The sequence below is a fragment of the Canis lupus genome, chromosome 23 (genome assembly GCF_003254725.2).
Source record: "Canis lupus dingo isolate Sandy chromosome 23, ASM325472v2, whole genome shotgun sequence".
Classification (NCBI taxonomy): domain Eukaryota; kingdom Metazoa; phylum Chordata; class Mammalia; order Carnivora; family Canidae; genus Canis; species Canis lupus.
Genome location: NC_064265.1, coordinates 38,969,497 through 38,993,139, shown reverse-complemented (window position 1 = coordinate 38,993,139; position 23,643 = coordinate 38,969,497). Strand labels below are relative to the sequence as shown.

Sequence of the window (23,643 nt, the reverse complement as noted above, 5' to 3'; positions counted from 1 at the left end):
TAATCCCAGGGAAATGTAGTCAATGCATGTCCAATGCATGTTGGGCACACAACAAATGGACCTCTTTCTCCCACATGGCTCCTCATTAATCGCGTCTAGGTGTATAGAACTATTGAAACATTGAAAATTTGCAAAAGCACAGCAAAACTGTCTAGGTGATCCATTCCTCACTGAGCTGAGCAACCATTATCTGCAGCGACCTGAAAATCCTTAGGGAAATCTGCTCTGAACGATATGCTGTTCCCTCGAGTGCAGGAAGTGTATTGTCCTAACTCTGAACTGGAACCTGACATCCCAGTAGAATCTGCCACTGGCAATTTTGCATCAGCCATTTTTAACTGAGTACTTAAACAATTGTGTGGAAATGTTGCCCCTTTTGTTGAACTCGTAATCCGATAGACACGATAGAATAATGTCATAAATAAGTGATGTTGCTTAATGACTCATGTTATGATCATACCTGGATTTGAAGAGGATCCGTCTCTCGTTTTGTGATTTTTTTTTTTTTTTTTTTTTTTTTTTTTTTGTCTATCATGCCATCAGCAAGGCACAGCTGGTTAGTGCTGCTGAACAAAATGCTGCTACCTTCCTGGTTTACATAGACATAAAGAAGGAATGATCCTGTGCTCTATAAAAAAGGGCTGAAAAATTAAGTTGGTGATGATCCTGGCTTATTGTACTTTGAAATTTTTTTTGTAACATGTGTTTCAAGGCCAGGCCGATGCTTGTTTTCACAGACTCGTATCCCAGGAAACACACCTAACTGCAGGAGTGAGCACAGCAGGGGTGCCAGCACATTGGGATTGGGGCCAGCTCTGTGTGACCTTAGGAAGGAGATCAAAGCCCATCTCCCTATACGAGTGGGCTGTAATGAGTAGTTAGTAAGGTCTGGTGGTGGCTGATTTTTGAAAAGCATTTTCATCTCATATAGGCCAACTAATCCATTCTCCTACCTTCAAGCAAAACTTTTATCTAAATTCTATCTTTCTCTTCTTTTTCTTTAAAAGAAAAGAGATAGAATAAGAAAATTCATCAAAGAAAATTCTCTGTCTTTCTCTAGCTGCCTATATTTTGAAATCACATATAATTATTGTGAAGTCTGGGCGCCTGGGTGGCTCGGTGGTTGAGCATCTGCTTTCGGCTCAGGTCATGATCCTGGGGTCCTGGGATCGAGTTCTGCATCAGGCTCTCTGTGAGGAGCCTGCTTCTCCCTCTGCCTGTGTCTCTGCCTCTCTCTGTGTGTCTCTTGTGAGTAAATAAATAAAATCTTTAAAAAAATAATTTTGGGGGGAGATGACCTACCAGCTTAACTCCTTCCTTTTACAATTTAAACATTTCACTTTAGCTCATTTACAGGATTGTTAGTTAATTTATTAATAACTCCTTGGTATATTTTTCTGTTAGAGAAATGAGACAGTGCAACCAGGTACAGTGAAAACTACACTGTATTTGCATCTTGGACAGATTTTTTTATGTCTTTGGGTCTCAGTGTCCCTATCTGTAAAATGTGGACAATAATAATGTTTACTTCCTCAGGTTGGTATGACAATCAAGTGAAATTATATTTATGAAAACTATGTAACTTAATTTAGTTAAACCCACCTCTTTAGGGCAGTGAACACATATACTAAAATAATAGTATAATATTTTGAGAGATTTTCAAATTCAATAAATAATATTAGTCGGAGCAAAAAGTCAAAACCAGAGGAGTATAAAGAATCATGAATGAGTAAATCATAAGGTCCTATGTGCTTGCTTAGTCAAACCACAAGTAAGCTTTGGTAGCCAAAGGGGAAAGGAAGAAAAATGAATGAACAATATATTAAATTATTATCATTAGAGGGAAAAATCATACTCTCAAGTGGTACAAAACTCCACAGCCCACTGTTTTACAAGAAATTTCTCACTTGGGGCTTCCCGTACAGGACACATAAAGAGCTACACAAATGTTAGCTAACTAATCTTATAAGTCATACCATTCCTACTGAACTGTTGCTGCTTAAAAATAATGTCTTTAAGAGGTGTCCAGGCAGTGTTCTTATCCACAACAATGTTTCACTCCAAGGTGGCTATATTTCAGAATGTGGTTGCCCCCAGACCTTGAAATAATTCCTATTTTCAGTGTCAAGTATAGGAAACAGTGAGATCGAGCTAGGAAAAAAAAAAAAACCACAGTGTCCATGCAGCTGCCACCTAATCTGGACAGGTTTTTTTCGGTACTTTCCAAACCATGTGTCAAGAACCTTTTTGCCCTCATTTTGCCTGACAGCTCTTCTCTTATTATCAACATCTGTTGCTCTGTTGAACTGAAGAGCATAAACTCTAACTCTTAGGAGGATTGCATGTTTCCACTCGGTTTGCATTTATTAAATTGGGCTTGCGTTAACAAATAACATGATTTTCACACTGGTCAACTTCTAAAAAAAAAAGAAGACTGTTTTTACCAAAAAGCTAAAAACTTTACAGTTATGCCAATTACTGATCATATACCCTCAAAATCAATAATAAATATGATATTATATTTTTTAAGGAACCTCCTCTTTCTCTGTTGTAGAGAGTGAAACAACCTTTGAGAAATATGAACTTCTAGCTGTGACTAACTCATAACTTTAGAGTGTGAGTGGTATTACAGTCTTGTACCAGATCCAGAAGCTTCAGAAAGCAGGTTCCACATGCAATTATTAAAGTTTAAATATATATTCTATGCAAATGTGCTTCTTTGAGAAATGGGAGATAATGCAGTTGGGAGATAATCTTATGTCTCATAAATTCAAAACAAAACAAACAACACAAAAAAACCTCTGAGACTCCTCCTCCCCCTCAACCATAGGAAGTTTTCCTTGTAATTGATTCTGTGTCCTTGAAAGCAGAGCAATGCAGAGAAGTTAAGAATCACTGGAGCACCACACTTGCCTTAATCTTTTAATAGTATTCCTGCTGCCCAAGAAGGGCTTCCACTATTGCTTCTCTTTTTCCTTTTTTGCCGTTTTTCTCATGATCATCCTAATATTTGTTGAGTACAGACTATTGTTAACACCTCTCACCTTATCTATATTAACTCAATTTCCAAGATAACCCTATGAGTGGGTACTATGATTATCCCCATAATACAAATAAGAAAACTATACACAAATAAGTTAAATAGCTTGCCCAAGGATACATAGTGGAAAGAGGTGGAATGTTAAACCAGACCATCTGGTTCTAGAACTTCTACTCTTAGGTGGAATGCATTCATGCATGCATTCATTCATCCATACAACCCATCATGTCAAGCACTAGTCTAGGTGTGAAGAGGATGCAGCAGTTAGCAGTTCAGAGTTTTCACCCTCACCCTTAGAGCTTGTACTCTAATGGGGGATGCTGATAAGGAAAAAGGTATGCAACTACATAAGTTCAGATAATGATATGAGTACAGCAGATGAGAGGATGGGGAACAACCTCATCAGGGCAGGCCTCTCTGAGGAAGCGGCATTTGATCAGAGGTCTGATGATGTGTAGGAGTGAGCCATGTGAGATCTGGAGGAAAAAAAACAGTCCAGAGAGAAGATACTGCAAGGATGAAGACCATAGAGTCTCAGTGGGTTATGGCATGCTCCATGAGTAGCAGGAAGGCCAGTGTGGCTGCGGCTTGGTGATCAAGGTGGGAGCAGATAGACATGACTGGGAAAGACACAGAGGGGTCGCCGGATCATTGGCCATGGTGATGAGTTTGACTTTATTCTACATGCAATGGAAGTAAAAACTCCTCCAGATTTGGAGCTTGGAAATTATGGGACAAACCCTTTTTTAAGAACTCCTTTTTCTTCCATCTCTCTTTCAATTGTTACAATGAGGTTAATTTTCATTTTTTCTTCTCACATAACTTTTATTTTTTAACACTATGCGTGCTTCTCAGTGTGATCTCTCTCTTTTTTTTTTTCAATGTGCTCTCTTAGTGCTAACTTCCAATTTTCTCTTTGCTTCCCATAGTTCCTTCATTGAAATTCTGTTTTTGGTTGTCACTTATGCTTGTGTGTAACCTGTGTGGATCAGTTCTGGTCACTGCCGCTCAAGAAAGTCAGAGCGGAGCTGAGAAAGGTCCAGAGAAGGGCAACTTCAATAACTTAGCAGGGGGAGATTAAAAGGATTACTATTTCTCCTGCAGAAAGATTAGCACTAAGAAGGAATACAATGAAGTGTCTATAAAAATATGAAGAGTGTGAGTAAGGTGAACAAAGACTCATTGGCTAATTCCCAGAAAACCATAACCTGGAATACCCCCTGAAACCTGAAAGAGCTTGTTTGGGGAAGAATAAAAGGATTTGTTCTTCTGCACAATTGATACTTATTACTCATGGTCATCTAGAGTTGCAAAGGCTGGAAATATAAGTAGATTCAGGAGGAAAAGAGATTAATTAGCAGATGGTGAGGTCATTTCATCATTAAATAATTTTTCCCCTGTGAATATTTTCAAATATCCTAATAAACTTCTAGAAAACAGAGTAAATATTCCCATATATATTCCCCCAGATTTAACAATTATCAACATTTTTCCAAACTGCCCCCTATGCTGTTGGAGTTGATCTCATAGAATATAAATTCCATACTACACTTCCACAACTATTTCAGAAATAGAATACTAAGCTCTATAAAATTGATCTGACCCAGATGAGGAGTTTTTATGTTGCAATGTAACTAATAATATTTTGAGAAAAATAAAAGGCGTTTTTTAGAGCGAATATCTTGGGTTTTCCTTTGGTAATATTGATTTTATTTTGGTTACAATTACTTGGTTTTGTACATCCAAAAGTATATTTCCTCCCACTAATTTTCTACTGCTTAGGACTAAATTCCATATACTTATCTATACATTCTACCATTGCCTGCTCTAGAAACCAGGAATGATCATGAGAAAGAGAAAGTGGAGGAAGATGGCAGCACTTTTTACGTATTAGGTGCCATCTGTATAACCACGTTTCTTTACCTTGACCCATCAAGTCACCTCTTATAACCCCCATTTTAAAAATTATGAAATTGAAATTCAAAGAATTAAAGAAACTTTCCCAAGATGACAACAACAATGACAAATTCAAGATAACTTCAGCAATACCCAAACTCCGGTCTCTAGCTCCTCAACTCGGTGCGGTGGCTGCCCTCTGCATGGACTGTTCGCTGTTTGGACTCTCCTGTCTCACACTGCAATTGGAATAGGGCCTCCAGGCAGAAAGTTTAAGGAAAGTGGAAGCTCACATCATTCGTTTTCCTTCTCTTGAGAATCACAGCCCTTCGCTGCCTGTTACCTAATACTATCTATAGATATATTCATAAATATAGATAGAATTCTATCTATATTTATGTAACTGGTTATTCTGTAATAGTCAACCATTGCATATTTTGGAAGTAGTTTGGTAAGCAGAAACATTGTTTTGTTTTGTTTTCAGACAAATGCATAATATTATATATTCAAATCACAAGCCTCAATGTGAGACTTATCTTTGCTGTAGTGTTGTGGTTTGGGCACTGTCACTAGGGGACACCTTGAGTTAGGATCTTATTCCAAGGTGCAATTGCTATTAGGATGTATGTGTATGAGTGTAAGCGTGTACATGTGTGTGTACATGTATATAAAGGAGTTAACACACTATCTAAATTATGACATAAATGAGGCATTAAGAATACTGTGAATTAAGTATAGTGAGATGATGTGAACTTCCTTCTGCCTCTAAATCGGTCCATCATCTTATGTCTTGCATTCAATCTAAAATCCATAACATGGTATACTGCATCTAGGATAAATTTTGATATAATTTTAAGGGGGGAATATACCTTCTATACTTTTGTGGATATACTTTGTAAGCTACAAAAAATTGTGCCTTTTCATTTTAGTATCTCTTCCCAACTCCCACTCCAATGCCTTTTACGTGTTGGACTTATGATTCCAGTATATAGTCGGATTAGCTTTCTATTGATGCAGGACAAATTATCTCAAAAATTAGTGGCTTAAAATAAGAAACATTTATTATCTCACATTTCCTATGGGTCAGGGATTTGAAAGCAACTTAGCTGAATGTTTCTGACTCAAGGTTTCTCAGGAAGTTGCAATCAGAATGTCAGCTAGAACTACAGCCATCTGGAGGCTTGACTGGGGCTGGGAAATCCACTTCCATGTTGGCCATCAGTTCGCTGCTGACTATTGGCAGGAAGATGCAGTTCCTCACCACCTATATCTCTCCGTACAGCTGCTTGAGTGTCCTCACAATATGGCCACTGACTTCCCTCAATTGGTCTAAGACAGACAGGGAGAAGGAAGCCACAATGCCTTTTTTATGACCTTGTCTTGGATATGACACAACATCACTTCTGCCTCATTCTATTGATTAAAAATGAATCACTAAGTACAATCCACACTCAATAGGAAGGGAAATTAGGCCCCATTTTTTAAAAGAAAATATGCCAAAAAATTTATAGATGCACCTTTTTAAACCACTGCAATATTATATTTACCTGAACCAAATAATTTATTTTCCCTTGGATTAACTTGGATCTCCTATCCAGAAAAGCAATTTGAACAGGACTTTTCTCTAATTAAACCATGAGTTTAGCCCATCTTGTAGTTTGCCTATGTCTACATGTCATCTCAACAGTTTTATCTGTCCTTGACTAGTTATCTCCTTCATTTTTTTTCCTCCCTAAGCATGTATTTTCTGACTATACCTTCTTGAGAACATTTATGAATTTATCATGACACGGGGAAGGTGGAAGGTAAGAATATTTGTATAAAGTGCTTTCTATGCGGAGGCTAAAAATTAATGATTTACCTTTTAAAATGTAAATTTGAAAAGATTTCCTATTGACCTTCAATTATATTATGCTCCTTCTTGAAAATCCAAAAATTTTTCTCTTTCGGGGCATACAATCTGATCCCCTCCTTGGAAATGAGAAAATTAAAGCAATAAACTTGAAGTTATTATATAAATACATTCCAAACTGTGGGCAAATGGCAGGGCACAAGTACTATTATCGAATTCTATTCACACGTACCACTTGAAAAAATGCTCTGGAACCCATAAGGAGCTCTACAAATTTGTTATGATAATTATTTGTCTTTATTACCATTCTGTGCAACTTCTACTGACATTAATATTGAATATGAACTCTGAAGAAATAGAAAAGAAATCTCTCTCTCTTAATCCATTGAATCCCCCTGAAATGAGGAACAATCCCACATGATTATCCCAGAGCAGAGTTCATCCAGTTCACTTAACAAAGGCCCCACATTTGAATATTGATAGAGGAGTGTATTTGCATTTGCTTAGTCCTTTTTCATTAGGGTTAGTACAACAAACAATCCCTTCTTGCTTCAGTGTCTGGTTTGCAGAGATTTCTGGCCTGAGCCTTTTGTTTTCTCCCAGGGGTCCAAATAAGCATAAAACAAAGAGTACCTTCCTAATTTTCCTGTTGCTCCTTCTCTGGGGTAGTGCTAAGGGCGAGGGGGAGGGGGTCACTTAAAAGATAAGGACTCATTCCCTACTGTGCTCAGTCACTTCCCAACCTCTGGCCTATTCCTTTGTTTAAGGAGGAAAAAGAAAGATATCAAATGTCCCAGTCACTTTTACCTTTTCCCAGAAATAGAAGCTAATAAAGGAACCAGAAATTGCACATATATCAAACACTCTGCTTCTTAGAAGTATCAAGGGCAAATAAAAGTAAAGATTCAATGCGCTTGACTCTCCAGTTCCCATTTACAGTGTGAAACATGAGGCTCAGAGTTGATAAGTGTATTGTTATTAAATGGTAAATGGTAGAGAGTCAGAACTCAAATCTTGGTTTTCAGTTTCTGAATCCTCTGTGTGTTCCAAACATGCGCACCACATCCCCGCTGGGATAAAGGAACTCAAAAGAAAAGAAATACTGTTAGTGACAAAGAAAATACCATCAAGTTCCAGATTTCGCTTCTAATGATCGCTCATATCCATTGTCCTTGGGTGTGAGTTGATCTCTGCTTCAGAATAATCTTGGTAAATTAATGCTACCTGCTGTCCTCTGCCCATCTGGACCCTCCCAGAAGCTTGCCCTCTGTGCTGCCTCATCAGATACCTTCCCTGTTCCAGGGTGAATGCAAAGCCTGGCCTTCCCTTGGCACATTTATCTTCAACCCCCAGTGAACAAGCAGAGCACACAGTAGACTAACTCATTTATTTCTACTCATTTATTGATGGCCTTTCATAACCGAGTTATTAAGTCATCAATAACTTCAGAGAAATAAATGAACAGATCCAGAACTGGGCCAACAGATATTTAAGATACCCACTGAAAATTTTGTCTAGGATCAGCAGAAAAGTCAATGCTGGGTCGTCAGTGGCATTTCCCTCACCTGGGAAAACATGGTCTGTGTTTTATTCTAATTAAAACCCAGTCCACTTCTTTATAAACTAGCAAATACCATCACCAATCTCCCAAGTAAAAGAAAGTCTGAAAAAAAGATTACATTTGTTAACATTTTTCTAGATGCTACCTAATATGTGTTGCTCTTATCAGCTGTCAAAAAAATATCTCTGAAAGTTTTGCCAGAAATAGAGTATAAGATCTTTCACGAGTGCTTGTGAGTTCTGGTATATTCCCCTCAGGAAATAAAATAAAAAAGATCTGGAAGGGGGAAAGAAGGGCAGAGAAGTTTCCTAAGACCTTGGAAAATGCTTGAAACCGGTAGGAGTCTAGAGGAATTCCTAACACAGACGTTAAGTTTCTATAGGGACGCTCTTCACAGCCATCAACACGTTACCCATGCATCTTCATTATGTTTTGGGGTGTAGGTAACTGCTCTGTCTCAACCTACATGATCACCCCAGAATCCAGACCCCATCTCCCTGTTCAAATATTCCCTTACCTTAGTTTGCTCCCCACTTATACCTTGGGGCCCCATCTAGATGAGAGGAATCTTGGCTGCTGAGAGATCACAAACATGCTTGGAAGAAGACTCTCTGTGCCTCAGTTTCCTCATCTGTCAGATAGGAATAATAATAGAACTAACATACTTCATCAAATTGTTATAATAATTAAAAGAGTTAATACATGAAAAGCCCTTAGAATAGCGTCTGATACATGGTGAGTATTCACAAAGTGTCAGCTGTTACTGCTGTTGTTGTCATTAATAAAAATATAATGTTTTCCATAAGATTAGAACCTTGGAGTCCAGCCAGTCCCAATTTCCTCAATTCGTTTTGCAAGCGAGGAAACTGTAGCCCAGTAACTTATCTTGCAGTGTCTGTGCTTTCCAGAGTTTAAAGACTAAATGAGATAACTTGCAGAAAAAAAACATCATCTTTGGAGTCCAGCAGTCTTACATTCAAAGTCTAGCTCTGTCGCTTGCTAACCGTGGGACTTTGGGCTCCTCTTTTCCCTTCTGTGGGGCTCTCCAGGTCCTCACTAGTAAACTAGGTATACATGGCCACCTTTCTAGAGTGTTTTGAAAACCGAGAAGTAATGACTGAAAAAGTTAATGACTGTGACTAGTGTGCTGCCAAGGAATTAAGGAGCATTCGATAGCTGGAGACTATCACTATCATCAACATCATTGAGCGGGGCAAAGAGGGTGCTAGACCTCCGAGTTGACTGCCAGGCAAGCTCACCATCACATAGCCCACGTTTACTTAAAAACAACCAACCAAACCAAAAACATGAAGTTACTTACACTAAGTTCTCTCAGTTTTCTTCAATGACTATCTATCTTGTCACCAGTAGATATTATCAAAAATCACCTGTGCCTGCTGATGGATAAGATTTTGTAAGTCCTTTATTGTTCTTAGAAAAAGAAAAGGAAAAAGAGAGAAAGAGAGAGGCAACTCCCCACTGTTGGGTCAGAGTTTTTCTAACTAGCTTGTTTCGGGGTAAGCAGTTTTCCTCTGCCACCTGAACCCCAACAGACTGTGCCTGTTGGAGAGATGGTGACTCAGAAACAACTTACAGATGTTATAAAATAATAAAGGAAACACTATGTGCAGCAGTGATTTTGCAAATCTGAAACCTTTGTTGGGGTAGAAATGGCTAGAGAAAGATTCAGGGAAGGACAGAAATTGAACCGACACTCTGGTTTTCTTTTAGGGGGAATATGATGAATCAATTCTAACTCTAGATAATAAGGCACAACACTCAGGTCTATCAGAAAACAGATTTTTAAAACTTCATGTCCATGAAAAGATCACAGATGTCCCATGCACCGGGGGGCTTGGGAATGAGGAATGGGTTCCATGGCCAAGTAAGTTTGAGAAATACTTCCCTCTTAAAGATTTTACAATGCTGATTTATAAACAAGAGTCTCTGAGAAGTCCTGTGTTAAGAAACCTTTCTGGGTGGCTCAGTGAGCATCTGCCTTTGGCTCAGGGCATGATCCCAGGGTACTGGGGTTGAGTCCCGCATCAGGCTGCACAGAGGGAGCCTGTTTCTCCCTCTGCCTGTGTCTCTGCCTTTCTCTGTCTGTCATCAATAAATAAATAAAATCTTTAAAAAGAAGAAGAGAGAAGAAGAAGAAGAAAAGAAAGAAGAAGAAGAAGAAGAAGAAGAAGAAGAAGAAGAAGAAGAAAGAAGAAAAAAGAAAGAAAGAAAGAAAGAAAGAAAAGAAGAAAGAAAAGAAAAGAAAAAAGAAAAGAAAAGAAAAAAGAAAAGAAAAGAAAAGAAAAGAAAAGAAAAGAAAAGAAAAGAAAAGAAAGAAAAAAGAAACCCTTCTGACACTATCAAACCCGCATTTTCCAAGCAATGAGAACAAAATTTCCATCAACACCATATAGGACAGTGGTATTCTAGGGAACACTATTCAGGAAACCATACAAGATTTGAAATCAGAGATCTTAAACAACCAAAGAGAAGAGTTTCCAGTTTGGATTTTAATTTTATTGTGAGTCTCTGCTTCAACCATTTTAGACAAAAGATACAGACTAGAAATGGACCCCATTTGGCTTTCTTGTATTCCCATTTTATTTCTGGGGGCTGGAATTACAGCATCTGCTAGTACGCATGTTTTAGAGAGCAGAACAGAGCTCTTTAATGTTAACCATCAAGGGAACTGTCTGGGAATGGGGGAAAAGTAAATAAAATAAAATGAAAGCAAATTCACTTGGGTTCATCTAAGCGCTATCTCAGGAATAGTCAGGGAATTGCCATTGTCTTCCATGTCATAGTTTCTTGAGAGTGTTCACGTTGTTAATGGGCTCTGAACAAGTGTTACAATTTGGGGGTGGAAACTGTGGGCCCAAATAAAGCAATGAAGTCCCTGTGTACAGATCTATAAATGCTTTTAATGATGGAGAAAGTTACAACCAGTTGAAACCCAGGAGTCTCTTTTCTTGATATGCAAAATGGGATTCACAAAAGAAGTAAAAATGCCACTGGATCTCCTTCCTACCACAGTGCAATCAATCTTCATTGTCATCTGTCTGTAAGGTTCACAAAAATTTTTCACCTTCTTTCCTTTTTCTCACATTCATCCTCTACTCTCTCATAAATATACATCAAATACTTTCTCTTCTTTTTTTGTTGTTGTTGTTTAGTTTTTATTTCATAGTCATAAACTTAACTGTGCAATCCAGCTCTTGGAGGGGAATAAGGAAAATATGGAATCATAGACCTGCAGTGAGAGCACAAAGATTATAGGCTATTTCAAGCAGGTGGGGGTGAACGGATACCCTCCAGAACTACAGAAGGAATGGTCTCATAGTTGAGATAAAACACAAGTCAAATGTATTAGATTCATCCACAGTCAGGAATGGTGATCTTCTTGTGGGGTCTTAACCACTCCTGGACCCAAACCAATCCATGGCTTCCACAATATTCATGCCCTCTCTCACTTTGCCAAAGACCACATGCCAACCATCCAACCACTCAGTGTTGGCAGCACAGATGAAAAACTGGAACCCATTTGTGTTAGGTCCAGAATTTGCCATAGGCAAGATGCCAGGACCTGAGTGCTTCAAGACAAAATCCTCATCAACAACTTTGTCCCCATAGATGGACTTGCCACCAGTGCCATTATGGCGTGTGAAGTCACCACCATGGCACATAAGTCCTGCAATAATCCTGTGAAAGCAGGAAACTTTATAAACAAATCCTTTCTCCCCAGTGCTCAAAGCACAAAAGTTCTCTGCTGTCTTTGGAACTTTGTCTGCAAACAGCTCGAAGGAGACAAGGCTCAAAGGCTTGCTGTCCATAGTCGTCAAAGAACACAGTGAGGTTGACCATGGTTAGCGACACAGGTGGCTCTGGGGTTAGTGACACAGGTGGCTCTGGGGCAGCGGTGTCAGCAAGGCTGAGTGCTTTCTCTTCTTAATTCCCCTCCTACTTTGGCCCTTTTGAAAAAAAAGAAATAAAAGGACAAGCACATTCGAATATTACAGGCTTTTATAAGGAATATCTATTTCAAAACTCTTAAAATAGAAATAGAAAGCTATCAAATATTAACCATAGCCTTTGGTAGTAATCACAAAGAAAAGGAATGAAAACTAGCTTAACAATTATTAGACTGTTATCACCCCTTTAGACTTGACCTTTTGGTAAGTCATAAATAAATACCATCCAAATTTGACAGAAGTAAACAGCAAAAATCATGCAACAGCAATCTGACAGAAATATCACTTTTATTGATGTCAAAAAATGGCATTTCTTAGCTGTTTAATAAAATAGGGATTATGAAGAAAAGTAAATGTTGAATTATGCCACAAGAGTCTCATCCACATGGCAAGATCTATGAGCTAATTTGCTTGGCAGCTGCTTCGCCATTTAGATAAAAATGCCTACAACCTAGAAAGTTTCTTTTTAAGTGGTTACATTTAATTTGGTTTGACATGTATTTTTATAGTGAAAATATATGAATATATTCTATATTAATTTATATTGATATTAATATATATTAATATGTATTGATTATTTATCTGATACCTTTTTCTATTGTCTTTCTCCAGGAAGCAAATAGCTTGGAGAAAAACACAACCAAAACAGAGAGTGCTTGGCTCTTCAGAATGTGGTACGGCTTTGACCACAAATATCCTTTGATAATGATAACCTTCCAGATCCTGCTGCCTGGTAGAGACTAACTTCAAGCACTTAGTCATTGAGGTATCCGCTCTTGCTCTTCAAGAAACCCAGAAAGGTAAAGTGAATTCATGACCAAATTTGTCAAAAAAATAAAAAGCTGTATAGTCTATACGTAAGTAAACTTTATAAACAAATATACGTAAGTGTTTTACTTACTATACGTAAGTGTTACAAGGAACTAAAGTGAAATCTCTCAGAGTCAAATGAACTTGGTGTATTCATGGCAATCTAATATTTCCGAAATGCCAGATGATAAAATATTTCAGTCCTGAGGACTGATCTACTTTACTAATTTTACTATTCTTCCCTTTGCAAAGATCTTACTTCTGGTCCAGTTGGCCAAGGTAACTGGACAAAAATCCTTCACCCTTCTCCCACCCCATTTGTGTGTGCTCTTGTTTCATGCTATAAGAAAATGGAGTGGGGCTAGGGGCAAAGGGAATGAATGGTCTGAGAAGAATGAGTCTGATCACAAGATTATAAAATAACATTACTTTGTTTTCCAGAAAGATTTGAGTAAGCCTTTCCTAGTGAAGGTCAATTTTACAATTCTCCCAATCAGTACAAACATAGTGGCTCAGTTCCACCTTGCCATGTGACTGGCAGGGCTGAGAAGTCAGGCCTGAAGGGCTGTGCCATTGTGAGGTGCAGTAAGCGGTCCATCTCTAATCCCAAGCAAAAGCGCCACGGAAGAAAGGAAAGAACTGCACTGAAAATTGAATGTGTTGGGTCTTTGTAGTTAGTTTTCCACAGTCACAAATCCTCTTCCTTTCAGGGAGAAAATGTCAGTCACTGGGTGATTTTAAAGTGCCCAAGCAATGATTAAAACCACAACAGATCAGTAGGAAAGGAAGAAGAATTAAGAATAGGAAAAATAAATTCAAAGAATAAGGTGAAGAAGAGGTAAAATGGAAAGGGGAGAGGAGGCAAGAGAAGTATAGGAAATTCACAGTGGGAAGGAGAGGAAGGCAAATTGGAGGAATTGCTACATTAGAAGAAAATTAAATAAGAATGAAGAGAAGCCAACTGAAAATTGCAGAAATAAGCAAAACAGGCGAGAATTTATAAAGCAATTCTGCAAAAGTAGAGCATTCCAAGAATTACAAAATGCACATGTGGAAGGTAGAGGGTTCTTGAGTCTACAGTTTTCTTTTCCCACAGCTCTGCTCTCTATGGACAGATAGCATGCCTTGCTCAATCTTGAGCCTTTATGGACAGTGTAGGTTTCCAACACCTTAAAAGCACTCCCTGTTGGCCGTTAACTACCTCATGGAGGTTCTGGTATCTCATTAGCTACCCATCGCCTTGCCTTCTTGGTCTCTCTAAGGGAAGCTGTTTCGTAGCAGGTAATGCTGGTTTATGTTCCAGGTTGATTTCTCATCTGGAAACACAATTTTCCCCTGCCATTGCGTCACCTAGCTGATAACCAAATTTTAAGAACTTATAAAAATTTGACAGAGGAGTACACAAAAGTCTGCTTGATTATGAAAGGTATACAGTAAGAAAATGTCTTTTTGGGTTCCTGAACCCAATTTTCAAGCTCCCAAGATTGTTACTTATGTGTCTGACCCACTCACTACAGATTGGAGGTTCCCATGACCTCCTCTTTGGGTTCAATTAATTTACTAGGGCGGCCCACAGAACTTGGAGAAATGTTTTACTTACTAATCAATGGTTTATTATAAAAGGTTAAGAGATACACAGGGCAAGATATGTGGGCAAGGTCACCTAGCTTTCATGCCCTCTCATAGCGCACCACTCTCCCCAAATCTCCATATTCACAAACTAGAAAGCTCTCTGAATCCTGTCGTTTTGGGTTTTTATGGAGGCTTCATTATATAGGCACGATTGATTAAATCATTGACCGCTAGTGATTGAACTCCATCCCTAGCCCCTTTCCCCTCCCAAAGGTGCATAGAGGAGGGGAAATTAAATTTCCAGCCCTCAAATCACAGGTTGGTCCTCCTGGCCAGAGGGGTCCAAAGCCCACCTCATTAACATAACAAAGGATACCTTTCTTCACTTAGGAAATTGAGGTTCTTAGCTCTGTGAAACACCAAATATATGTCTTATTATAAATCATAATCACACAAAATGGTAAATCAGAAATGAGATGAAAAATGTTTTTGCTCAAATCCTGACAATGCTGTGAGGAATGCTTTATAAGGAAGAAAGAGGGTAAAAGTGGAAAAAATAACTTGGAGACCAGAAAGGAAAGTGGAAACTCACCCAAATTTTTAGCTTAGAGCAGTGACACCAAATTCAGATGATGTCATAGTTTTTGTCTCACTTTTCACCAGGGGTTTATTTCCATATGATTATGGACAGACTTGCAAAAAATGAAAGTAGATTTACTCTGTCAGTAATATCTCTTCTCATGGTAATTTGTCCTCCTGTGCATTCATTCTAGAAATTGCAGTGCTACCATCGCTGCACAGATATATTTTCACTTAGACAACAAAGTTTTTATATCCGAATTACGCTCTGAATTCATACCCAGAGAATAGCAAACCAACCAGTCTTTACCCTGTGACCCCTTGATATATCTGTATTTCCAGAGACAAATTATCCACTTGCCATTTATGTTTTTTCTACTGTTCACCTAGAACCCAGGTGATGTGCCCTTGGACCCTCATAGGTAGGCTATTCCAGCCACCGTCAGTGTAGGGATGATCCCTACCCCAGGGTTAGGTGGCCTGGCCAAGGCAAAAAAAGAAATTGTTGCAAGGCTGAAAGAAACTGACTCTGAAGTTTGGAGCTGCTTGAGTTTCATTTCAGCAAAATTGCATCATGCAAATGAGGCATCATGAAGAATTACTGACAAAAGGAAAAGAAGAATAAGCCTTCATGTGCACCTGTATCAGTCAGCATTCTCCAGGGAAACGGAAACACAACCGGTAGGAGTACACACACGTACACACACACACAGAGGCATAGATACACATACATATTCATACACATATACACATACATATACATAGACACTTACATAGATTTATTTCAAGAAAATGGCTTTATGGGTGATGCAAGTGCAGAATTTGTAGGGCAAGCTCTCTGGAAACTCTCAAGCAGGAGTTGATGCTGCTGCCTTGAGGCAGCTCAACTGTCTTTCTTCCTTAAGGAAACTTCAGTTTAGCTCTTAAGGTCATTCAACTGGCTGGATGAGGCCCACCCACATTCAGGATTATCTCCTTAAAGCAACTGATTGGTAACTCAGATGGGGACCACACCTACTGAATAGTTGGGTAGGCTAGTCAACTATTGGGCAGACCCATAAAACCAAGCATCACAGTATTCAGTTTGCATTCAATTTCTGCCCAAAATTGAGACCCTAGAAAGACCCTCTTAATTCACCAATGGTATCAGTAAAACAAGCCACTGTTGCTTGAATAGTTTTGTTTTCTTTTTACTTTTTCATAGCATAATTAATACACATATACATTTCCATAACATTTTCCCAAAAACTACAGGGGTATAAAAATAATAAAAAATTAACATTCAATGAATAATGGCCCAAGTACTATGTTGAGTGCTTTACATTGATAAATTCACGTTACCCCCACAGCTCTGCGGGAGGTTAGGAGGGGCTAGAGCATATGATGCAACCCAAATAGATTGCTGATTGTGTTGGCCATTGCTGAAACAACCTGGGCTCCTTTGTTCAAGAGCCTTGCTGGAAGCCTATGGTGCCAAAATTGAGGGTTAATTAAGATTTCATTGTGATTCAATATGGGCAGCAATTCTGAGTCATCTAGTGCAAAGGAGCAACTGAGAAGGGGAGAGGAGAAGGGAATCTATTTTACTGACCTGCTGCTTTGCCAGTGGATACATTATTTCACTTAATCCTCATAACCACCCTTTTTTGTTTTATTTCATTTTACAACCACCCACTTTGAGTGGACTCAACGAGACACCAAATTCCTAAATCATTATCTATATCCCTGGGGAGGATTATCCTTTCCCTGCCACAAGAAGATTCAAGTCACAATCTGGCCTCTCATGGCCCTCTATCCATCTTCTACTCTCACTCCCTGGCTCACTCTGCTCCAGCCACCCTGGCTTTCCTAGGATATATCAAGCACATCTCTACTTCCAGGCCTTTGCACTGACTCTTCTCCCTGCTTGGGATGTTGTTCCCTCAGACATTCCCATGCCTACCTCCTTCACCTCCTTCACTTATTCTTTCAAATTATCAGTGAGACCTTCCTGGCTCCATCTTTAAATTAACAGTCCCAAGAGCACTCCCTCACCCTTCATTTGCTTCATTTTTTACCTTAACACTTGTCACCATCTGACACAGTATATAGTTTATTTATGTGTTTTAATAGTTTCCTCCAACCAAGATATGTGCCTTCTTAGCAGGGACGTGGGACACATCTCATTCACTGATGTGTCCTCAGGACATAGAACAGTGCCTGGCACATAGTGGACATTCAGTAAATATTTATTGAATGAATGGATGGATGGATGGATGAATGAATGAATGAAGCAAGCCAGCAAACAATATTTTCTGTTTATGGCACCTTTATTCTAGACATTGATGTAGCAGGAAAATCCAAATAATTATTTGAAGATTGCTAAGTGAGCTGGAAAGCAGAGCAAGGCAGAGTGCATCATTTTGGTGTTTCCACCCAGACTGCCATTTGGTAACCAAGGAATATCTACCACCCAAACCTCAGTGTCCCTCTCCCTAGGCAGGGACCACCACCCCAGCAGACTTGCATCTGTTTCTTCACTGACTTCCTTCCTATGGCTGGTTCATCCTTCCTTAGGTTTAATTAGTACACCTGATCTGCTACATGCAGGCCTGGATCAGGTTTAGAAACCATTCTCTGTCTGGGTGACTTTGAATACATCTTATCTCACCAATTGTGTGTTGATTTTATTAGTATACAGAGCTCAAAACTTTAGAGCCGCCTATCATCCTCACTAGCAATCTCTTATAATGATGAGGTTAGAAACAGAAATTGATATCCCTTTATCCATATTTTCTAAAACATCAGATAAAATGATTTGCTTAGATCCACATTGTTACAGCTGGCATGGGAATCTTAGGTTGCCTTATTCATAGGTGACTAATGACCCTGCTCAACTGTCTGCCTCTTACAGCCTCTTTCCATTCTATCATTTATCATCTCTCTCCTTAAGAGATGTGTATATATTAGTCCGTAAGCATGTGTATATATTAGTCTTACAAATGTGAATGACACAGGATAAGCATGACCTTTTCCAAAACAAAAAGGGCAGCCAAAATCATTTTTAGCACTTCCTGTATACCGACATCAACTGAAAATAAGAAGTTATTATGTGGTTGCCAACATTTTACATAAGCGTAAGAAAGTGCAAAGATAACAATGGATTGGCGAGTTGACACAGTAACAGAATTACATAAAGCCACGTGGATGGAGACTTCCTTCCCATCACTGGTTTGGAATGAAGAGTGCACTGAGGTATTACCAGCAAAATGAAAGGCCCATGGCAGATGTGCGGATGCTACAGCTCTGGAGTTTTCCATTAAAGTGTCTGGCAAGGAAAGTGGCAGATACCAGACCCCCTCCTCTACTGAAGTGTGACAGGCTAGGGCTGCATTCCAGGAAAGTAAACACGAACATGAGTATCATTCAAAATGACACTTGCAACCAAGTATTCAATGGGTTTAAATGTAATGGCATTATAGTCCTGGAAAAAAAAAAAAAAGAGGGGGGAAAAAACCCTTCCCCTCCTAAACCTTGACAGAATTCATTATATCCCACACAGCCAAACTTATTTTAAATCGTAGGTATGAATATTGTGAGCAGCAATTTCCATTTTAAATGATAATCACTGCATTGCAGTTTTACTTATTCTGACTAGCAGAAGCATCCATGAATTATTTATTGAGGTAGGACTGTGGCCTTGTGAATGACTTGAGTTTACTTCACAAAAAAACTCTCAGAGGAAAAAGGACTGTTAGCTCTATGATCCCCGTTTTATAAATGAGGCAACAGAGCCCAAAGGGGGGGAAAAGGCACATCCAAGGTCACTGATGGACTTGGAGGCGGCATTCATAATCAACAAAAAGCAGGCTGCGTCCACCTAAAGAATCCAAGGGTCCTGGTTGTGGTGGTCCATCCACTGAGTTTTGGTAGCATGAATGTATGTGTGATGTGGTTGTAAGTGTGCCTGGCATACAATCAATAGCTTTATAGGATAGCTTCTTTGGTAGCTTATCAAAAACTTCACTAGTTTGGAGGCAGGGTGTGTTTCACTTTCAGTAACAAACAGGAGGGCTAGCAGAGGATGTAAGATTTCCTTCACTCCGTTTTATTTAGTGCCTACTATGTGCCAGGCAATATCCTAGCTTCTGGGGGCCCAGCAAAAAACAAGGTGGATATCGTTGACCTTCATGAAGTCTTGCTTATTTGCCTGGTTAAAAAGAGTCATGACCCCAAAACCCCTTCAAACAGCAGGTAGTCCTTAGCATAGGAAGGAGGGACACTGGCATCCCTAGAATTTAACTGGGAAGAGGGGGACCTCTGGGGGCCTGGGGGGTGGAGGAGAGATTTCTAAGGAAGCCGTAAATTAAAATAATTTATAACCCTCACTTTGCAAAATGTAACCAGATATTTCCACAGGTGGTTTCAGAAAGCAGATTTCGAGATATTGGAAGTGTAACTAATCAGCTTTTTAAAGACTCTCTCTGCATGATAACTGTCCCCCTGAGAAGCTGGCCGTAGGGAGGAGCTAAGCTTGCACTGGGCAGGAGGGCAGCTACCACTCGCATCCAAATGGATCATCCATTGGGTATTCAGCTTGGCTTTTGGTCATCCTTGTTCTCATAGGTGCTAGTGTAGAAAGATCTTGTAGGTAGCCCCTGACATAGCATCTAAGTGAACAGAAATTAAAATTCACTAAAAGAAAACACTAGTTTCCTGGATCCTTGTGTTCCCACAACTCGTTGGTGAGAACCAATGAGGAGAATGTTAAGGGTACCCGGAAACATGGGCTGTTTTGTGTTCAGGTCATAACTTGGGTCTTCCATGATTTTTTATTCCATGTAGTGGGAATAATAAATACTGTCCTCTGTTTTGGCTAAATCTATGAGAAAAGTTGGTGGGTTATTAAAACTGTTTTTTACTAATGGTAACTTTTTCATTTACCTCCAGGGACCAAACATGATTAAGACAGTTAAATAGTGCAGTTTTCTCAAGTTTCTATAACCTAAATACACTATAGTATTCCATAACTGGACTAAAACTCTTCTGAAGGCCTGAGAAGTGACTACAAGTATGACTTTGTGAGCTGTTGCCTGAAAATGTTAGATTTTCCACTGTGAATATGAAAAGCTGTGGGTCCCAAGATTATAACTGAGTTTTCTACAATAATCTTAGGATTCTACAAGAATTGAGATGCCCCTAATTTATTTTGTCTTTTCTTCTGTAAAAGTTTTAATGATATTCTTATTAAGTGCACGGGAATGAGAATTCCTATTAAGTGAGAATGTTTTTTCATTTCATCTTTATTTTAAGCAAATGATATGAAAATCTGGATTTATGCAAATGAGAAATCAGACGGTGACTCTTCTTCTAGAATGGATTCATAAATTCCTTTAAAACCAATTTTTAAAGAATTTGTTGAGCACTTTCTCGTTGCACAGTACTATACTAGATTCTCCCCACTTAGTCATCACATATTTTATTAAGAGCCTACTATGAGCCAAGTACTGTCCTGGCACTAAGGATACAGCCGTTGACAAATTCTCACAAAACTTACATTCTGGTTCTGTTTTAAAATTTCTCATTTACAGATGTCTTTTCAGGAACATGATTGTGGTATAAAGGTATACACACTTAGACATTCCACTATTGGTTTTTATCAAATTGAGGAAAGTCTGGCTCACAAGTCAGGATGTACTGATTGGTTATTGTAGCCTATCTACTTACTAGCTGTGTAATTTGGGGAAAGTTATTGACCATCTCTGTGCCTCAGTCTCTAAGCTGCAAAATGGGAATATGGAAGTCCCCATCTCATAGGTCTGTTTTGGGAATTAAATGAGTTAACACAAAGCACTTAGAAAAGTGCTCAAAAAATATTAGCTTTGTCATATTATCATTACTACCTGTTAATGTCTACATCTCTTAAATGGAGACACCATGTAATTTGTTTAGTATTCATTGTCATTTATTATCTCTGAGTGACCAAAGTATCTATTATTTTGTATGCCTGTAATAATTTTCAGTTGCAACAGCCATATTTTAATATGATAAGAATATCTCCAGTCTCCACATAAATGAAAGTTTCCGCATAGGCTATAAATCATACATAATTCTTCTTATTTGGTCTTGAGTCAATGGATGTAGCTGGATGCTAGGCAATTTCTTTGTGTCCTCTGTTCTGCACATGTGATTGTTTCATTTATGATTTTTCTAAGTTATAGTCCATCATCCCATAGTTATTTTTCTGGAAATTACACCACAGATAGCAATTTTGACTCAATAGAGAAGTGCAGGCAATTTTTCTGTTCCACAATGAAAGCAATACAAGCCTTTGATGATAATTATTCCTCTTGTCCCTTCTCGTGATAAAGGAAATCTTTCAATTGCACCTTTCAGGTGAAGCTGTGGTGTTTTGTCATTAGCAATAAGATGTTATGTTTGAAGATTTCTAGGTCAGCATTGAATCATTTTATTTGAAAAAAAAAAGAAAAAAGGAAAAAATGTGAAGACTGACAAAAATATATGTATTACCTCCCTCAATGTTGCCAGTTTTGAATTTAGTTTTAATATTTCTTGCCTATGAGAAAAGGAGTATTTTGCTTAAATTTGCTTCAACGGTTACTTGGTCACTCGTTCTCAACTGTAGGAGCCAAGATGTTTACCGGCTGCCAGCAAATTCATGAGCTACCAGAGACACATTATCAGCATGAGCCATTGCTACCAGCCCCACATATTATCACCTGACAAGGAGACAGAGACTGGTGTATCCTGGGGACCACACTACTCAGCCCTTGTCTGCATGTGAAGCTGTGGTAGACACAACACAAAGCATGTGGGCAGCCAAGACTCTGCCTAATTAAAGTCCACTTCACCAGGTAGATGGTGATGACAGATTCTCAATGTAAATAAAAGTGGACAGAGAAGTTTGCTGGTAGTTAATGGAGGAAGAGACTGTTGGCGAAATAAATACCGTTCTTTTAGTCATGTGGCAAAGAGACCACAGAGGAATTGGGAGTTCCTAACATGAAATTAAACAACAGGAAGGGAGGAAGAATGTTCTGAGCAGAGGGAACACTATGGAGATCCCATGACAAGTGTGGTATGAATAGCTGAAAGGAGCCTGAATGAGTCTGCCTGCAAGACACAGAATTGGAAGGTGAGAAAGGAGGCCTTCTCCAGAGAACAGTGCAGTCAGCCTTTGAAGCCGAGGATGAAGCTCTTATTCCCTACCCCCAGTATTATCAGAATTCTCTCTTTTTGGTACGAATTTCATATTTTTGTTTGGTAACTCAGGTAGCTAAAGGTAGAGAAATGTACCATAGGCTAAAGGGCCTCTAAAGTTTCCTTTCTGTCACAAATCTGATTCATCTGTGTGACAGCCATTTATCAGTACCTGCATGATTAATGCTTCCAGAACTGGATTTAGTTTTAATATTTATTCCCCTGGGGGGGGGGAGGGAAATGAGTATTTTGTGTAAATTTTCTTCATTTGTTTTAACTGAATTTAGTTTTAATACTTCTTCCCTAAGAAAAAATATTACTATGTCTTCAAGCTTCTTTTGAAGTCACAAAATAAGAAATGGTAAGATAAGTTAAAAATGCTAGTTGTCCTCAAGATGCCAGCATCCTAATGAGGTGGAGACAGCAGCCAGCCATGCAGTAAGCACTATATTAAAGTCATGAGCAGAGGGTTATGGAAGCCAGAGGCCAGTATAGCCAACTAACCAGCTGTGGAGAATCAGGGAAGCCACACAGAAGGCACTTTGCAGCTGGGTGGGGAAAAAAAAAAAGTAAGAATCTCTAGGGAGCTGGGCTGAGGTTGTGGGGGGACTTCCTGGCAATGGCAACAACTCAGGCAACAGCACAACCCGGGAGTGAGGTGTGTGAAAAATGGTGAGAGTGTCAGTGTGACTGGATCAGTGGGAAGTGAAATTGGAGAATTATCATGTGGACACACTGGGCAGGACCACATGTGTCACGGTCAAGAAAATGGATTGTGTCTTATCGACTGCAGGAAACCAATGCGGTGCCTTAAGCACAGAATCACACAGTCCAATCTGCTGTAATGAAGAGCACTCATGGCCATGTGGAAAGTGGTGTAATGGGGAGAGCGAGAAACTTAAAATGATTCTGATAGTTGCTTCCGAAGACACCCACCAGTTTCCCATATAGATAAAAATGAGGACAGCAATGTTTTCATTCTTCTTGGAAACATCCTTTGGAACACCCATTATGTGTTTCAAAATATAAGTGCATTAAATTATCAAGGTATCATTTCAGTACGAGATTGGTTCTTAAATTTCACTAAAGAAAATGGCCCAGTGGTGTAATTGTTAGAGTCTACCAAAATGTTTTCTAGGTTTTTTTTAATTATTAATATGCTATT

At 39.0% G+C, this 23,643-nt stretch overlaps 2 protein-coding genes across 12 annotated transcripts in view; one reads left to right on the top strand and one right to left on the bottom strand.

Moving 5' to 3' along the window:
* Positions 1-23,643, top strand: part of SLC9A9 (solute carrier family 9 member A9) — a 654,466-nt gene that overhangs the window by 539,154 nt on the left and 91,669 nt on the right. For 10 of the 11 annotated variants that reach the window (XM_049100054.1, XM_049100056.1, XM_049100057.1 and 7 more), the window contains one exon: positions 12,930-13,014. In XM_049100054.1, coding sequence (XP_048956011.1) covers positions 12,930-13,014 — 85 coding nt within the window. The remainder of the gene's footprint in view (positions 1-12,929; positions 13,015-23,643) is intronic. The other variant, XM_049100059.1, reaches the window with a different exon arrangement.
* On the bottom strand, positions 10,928-12,316 carry LOC112661231 (peptidyl-prolyl cis-trans isomerase A-like). The gene has a single exon (XM_035704710.2). The coding sequence runs from the start codon at positions 12,177-12,179 to the stop codon at positions 11,760-11,762; it is 420 nt and encodes a 139-aa protein (XP_035560603.1). The 5' UTR covers positions 12,180-12,316; the 3' UTR covers positions 10,928-11,759.

Excerpts from the sequence above, each read along its gene's own strand:
- LOC112661231 (XM_035704710.2), bottom strand. The coding sequence starts at position 12,179 with ATGGACAGCAAGCCTTTGAGCCTTGTCTCCTTCGAGCTGTTTGCAGAC.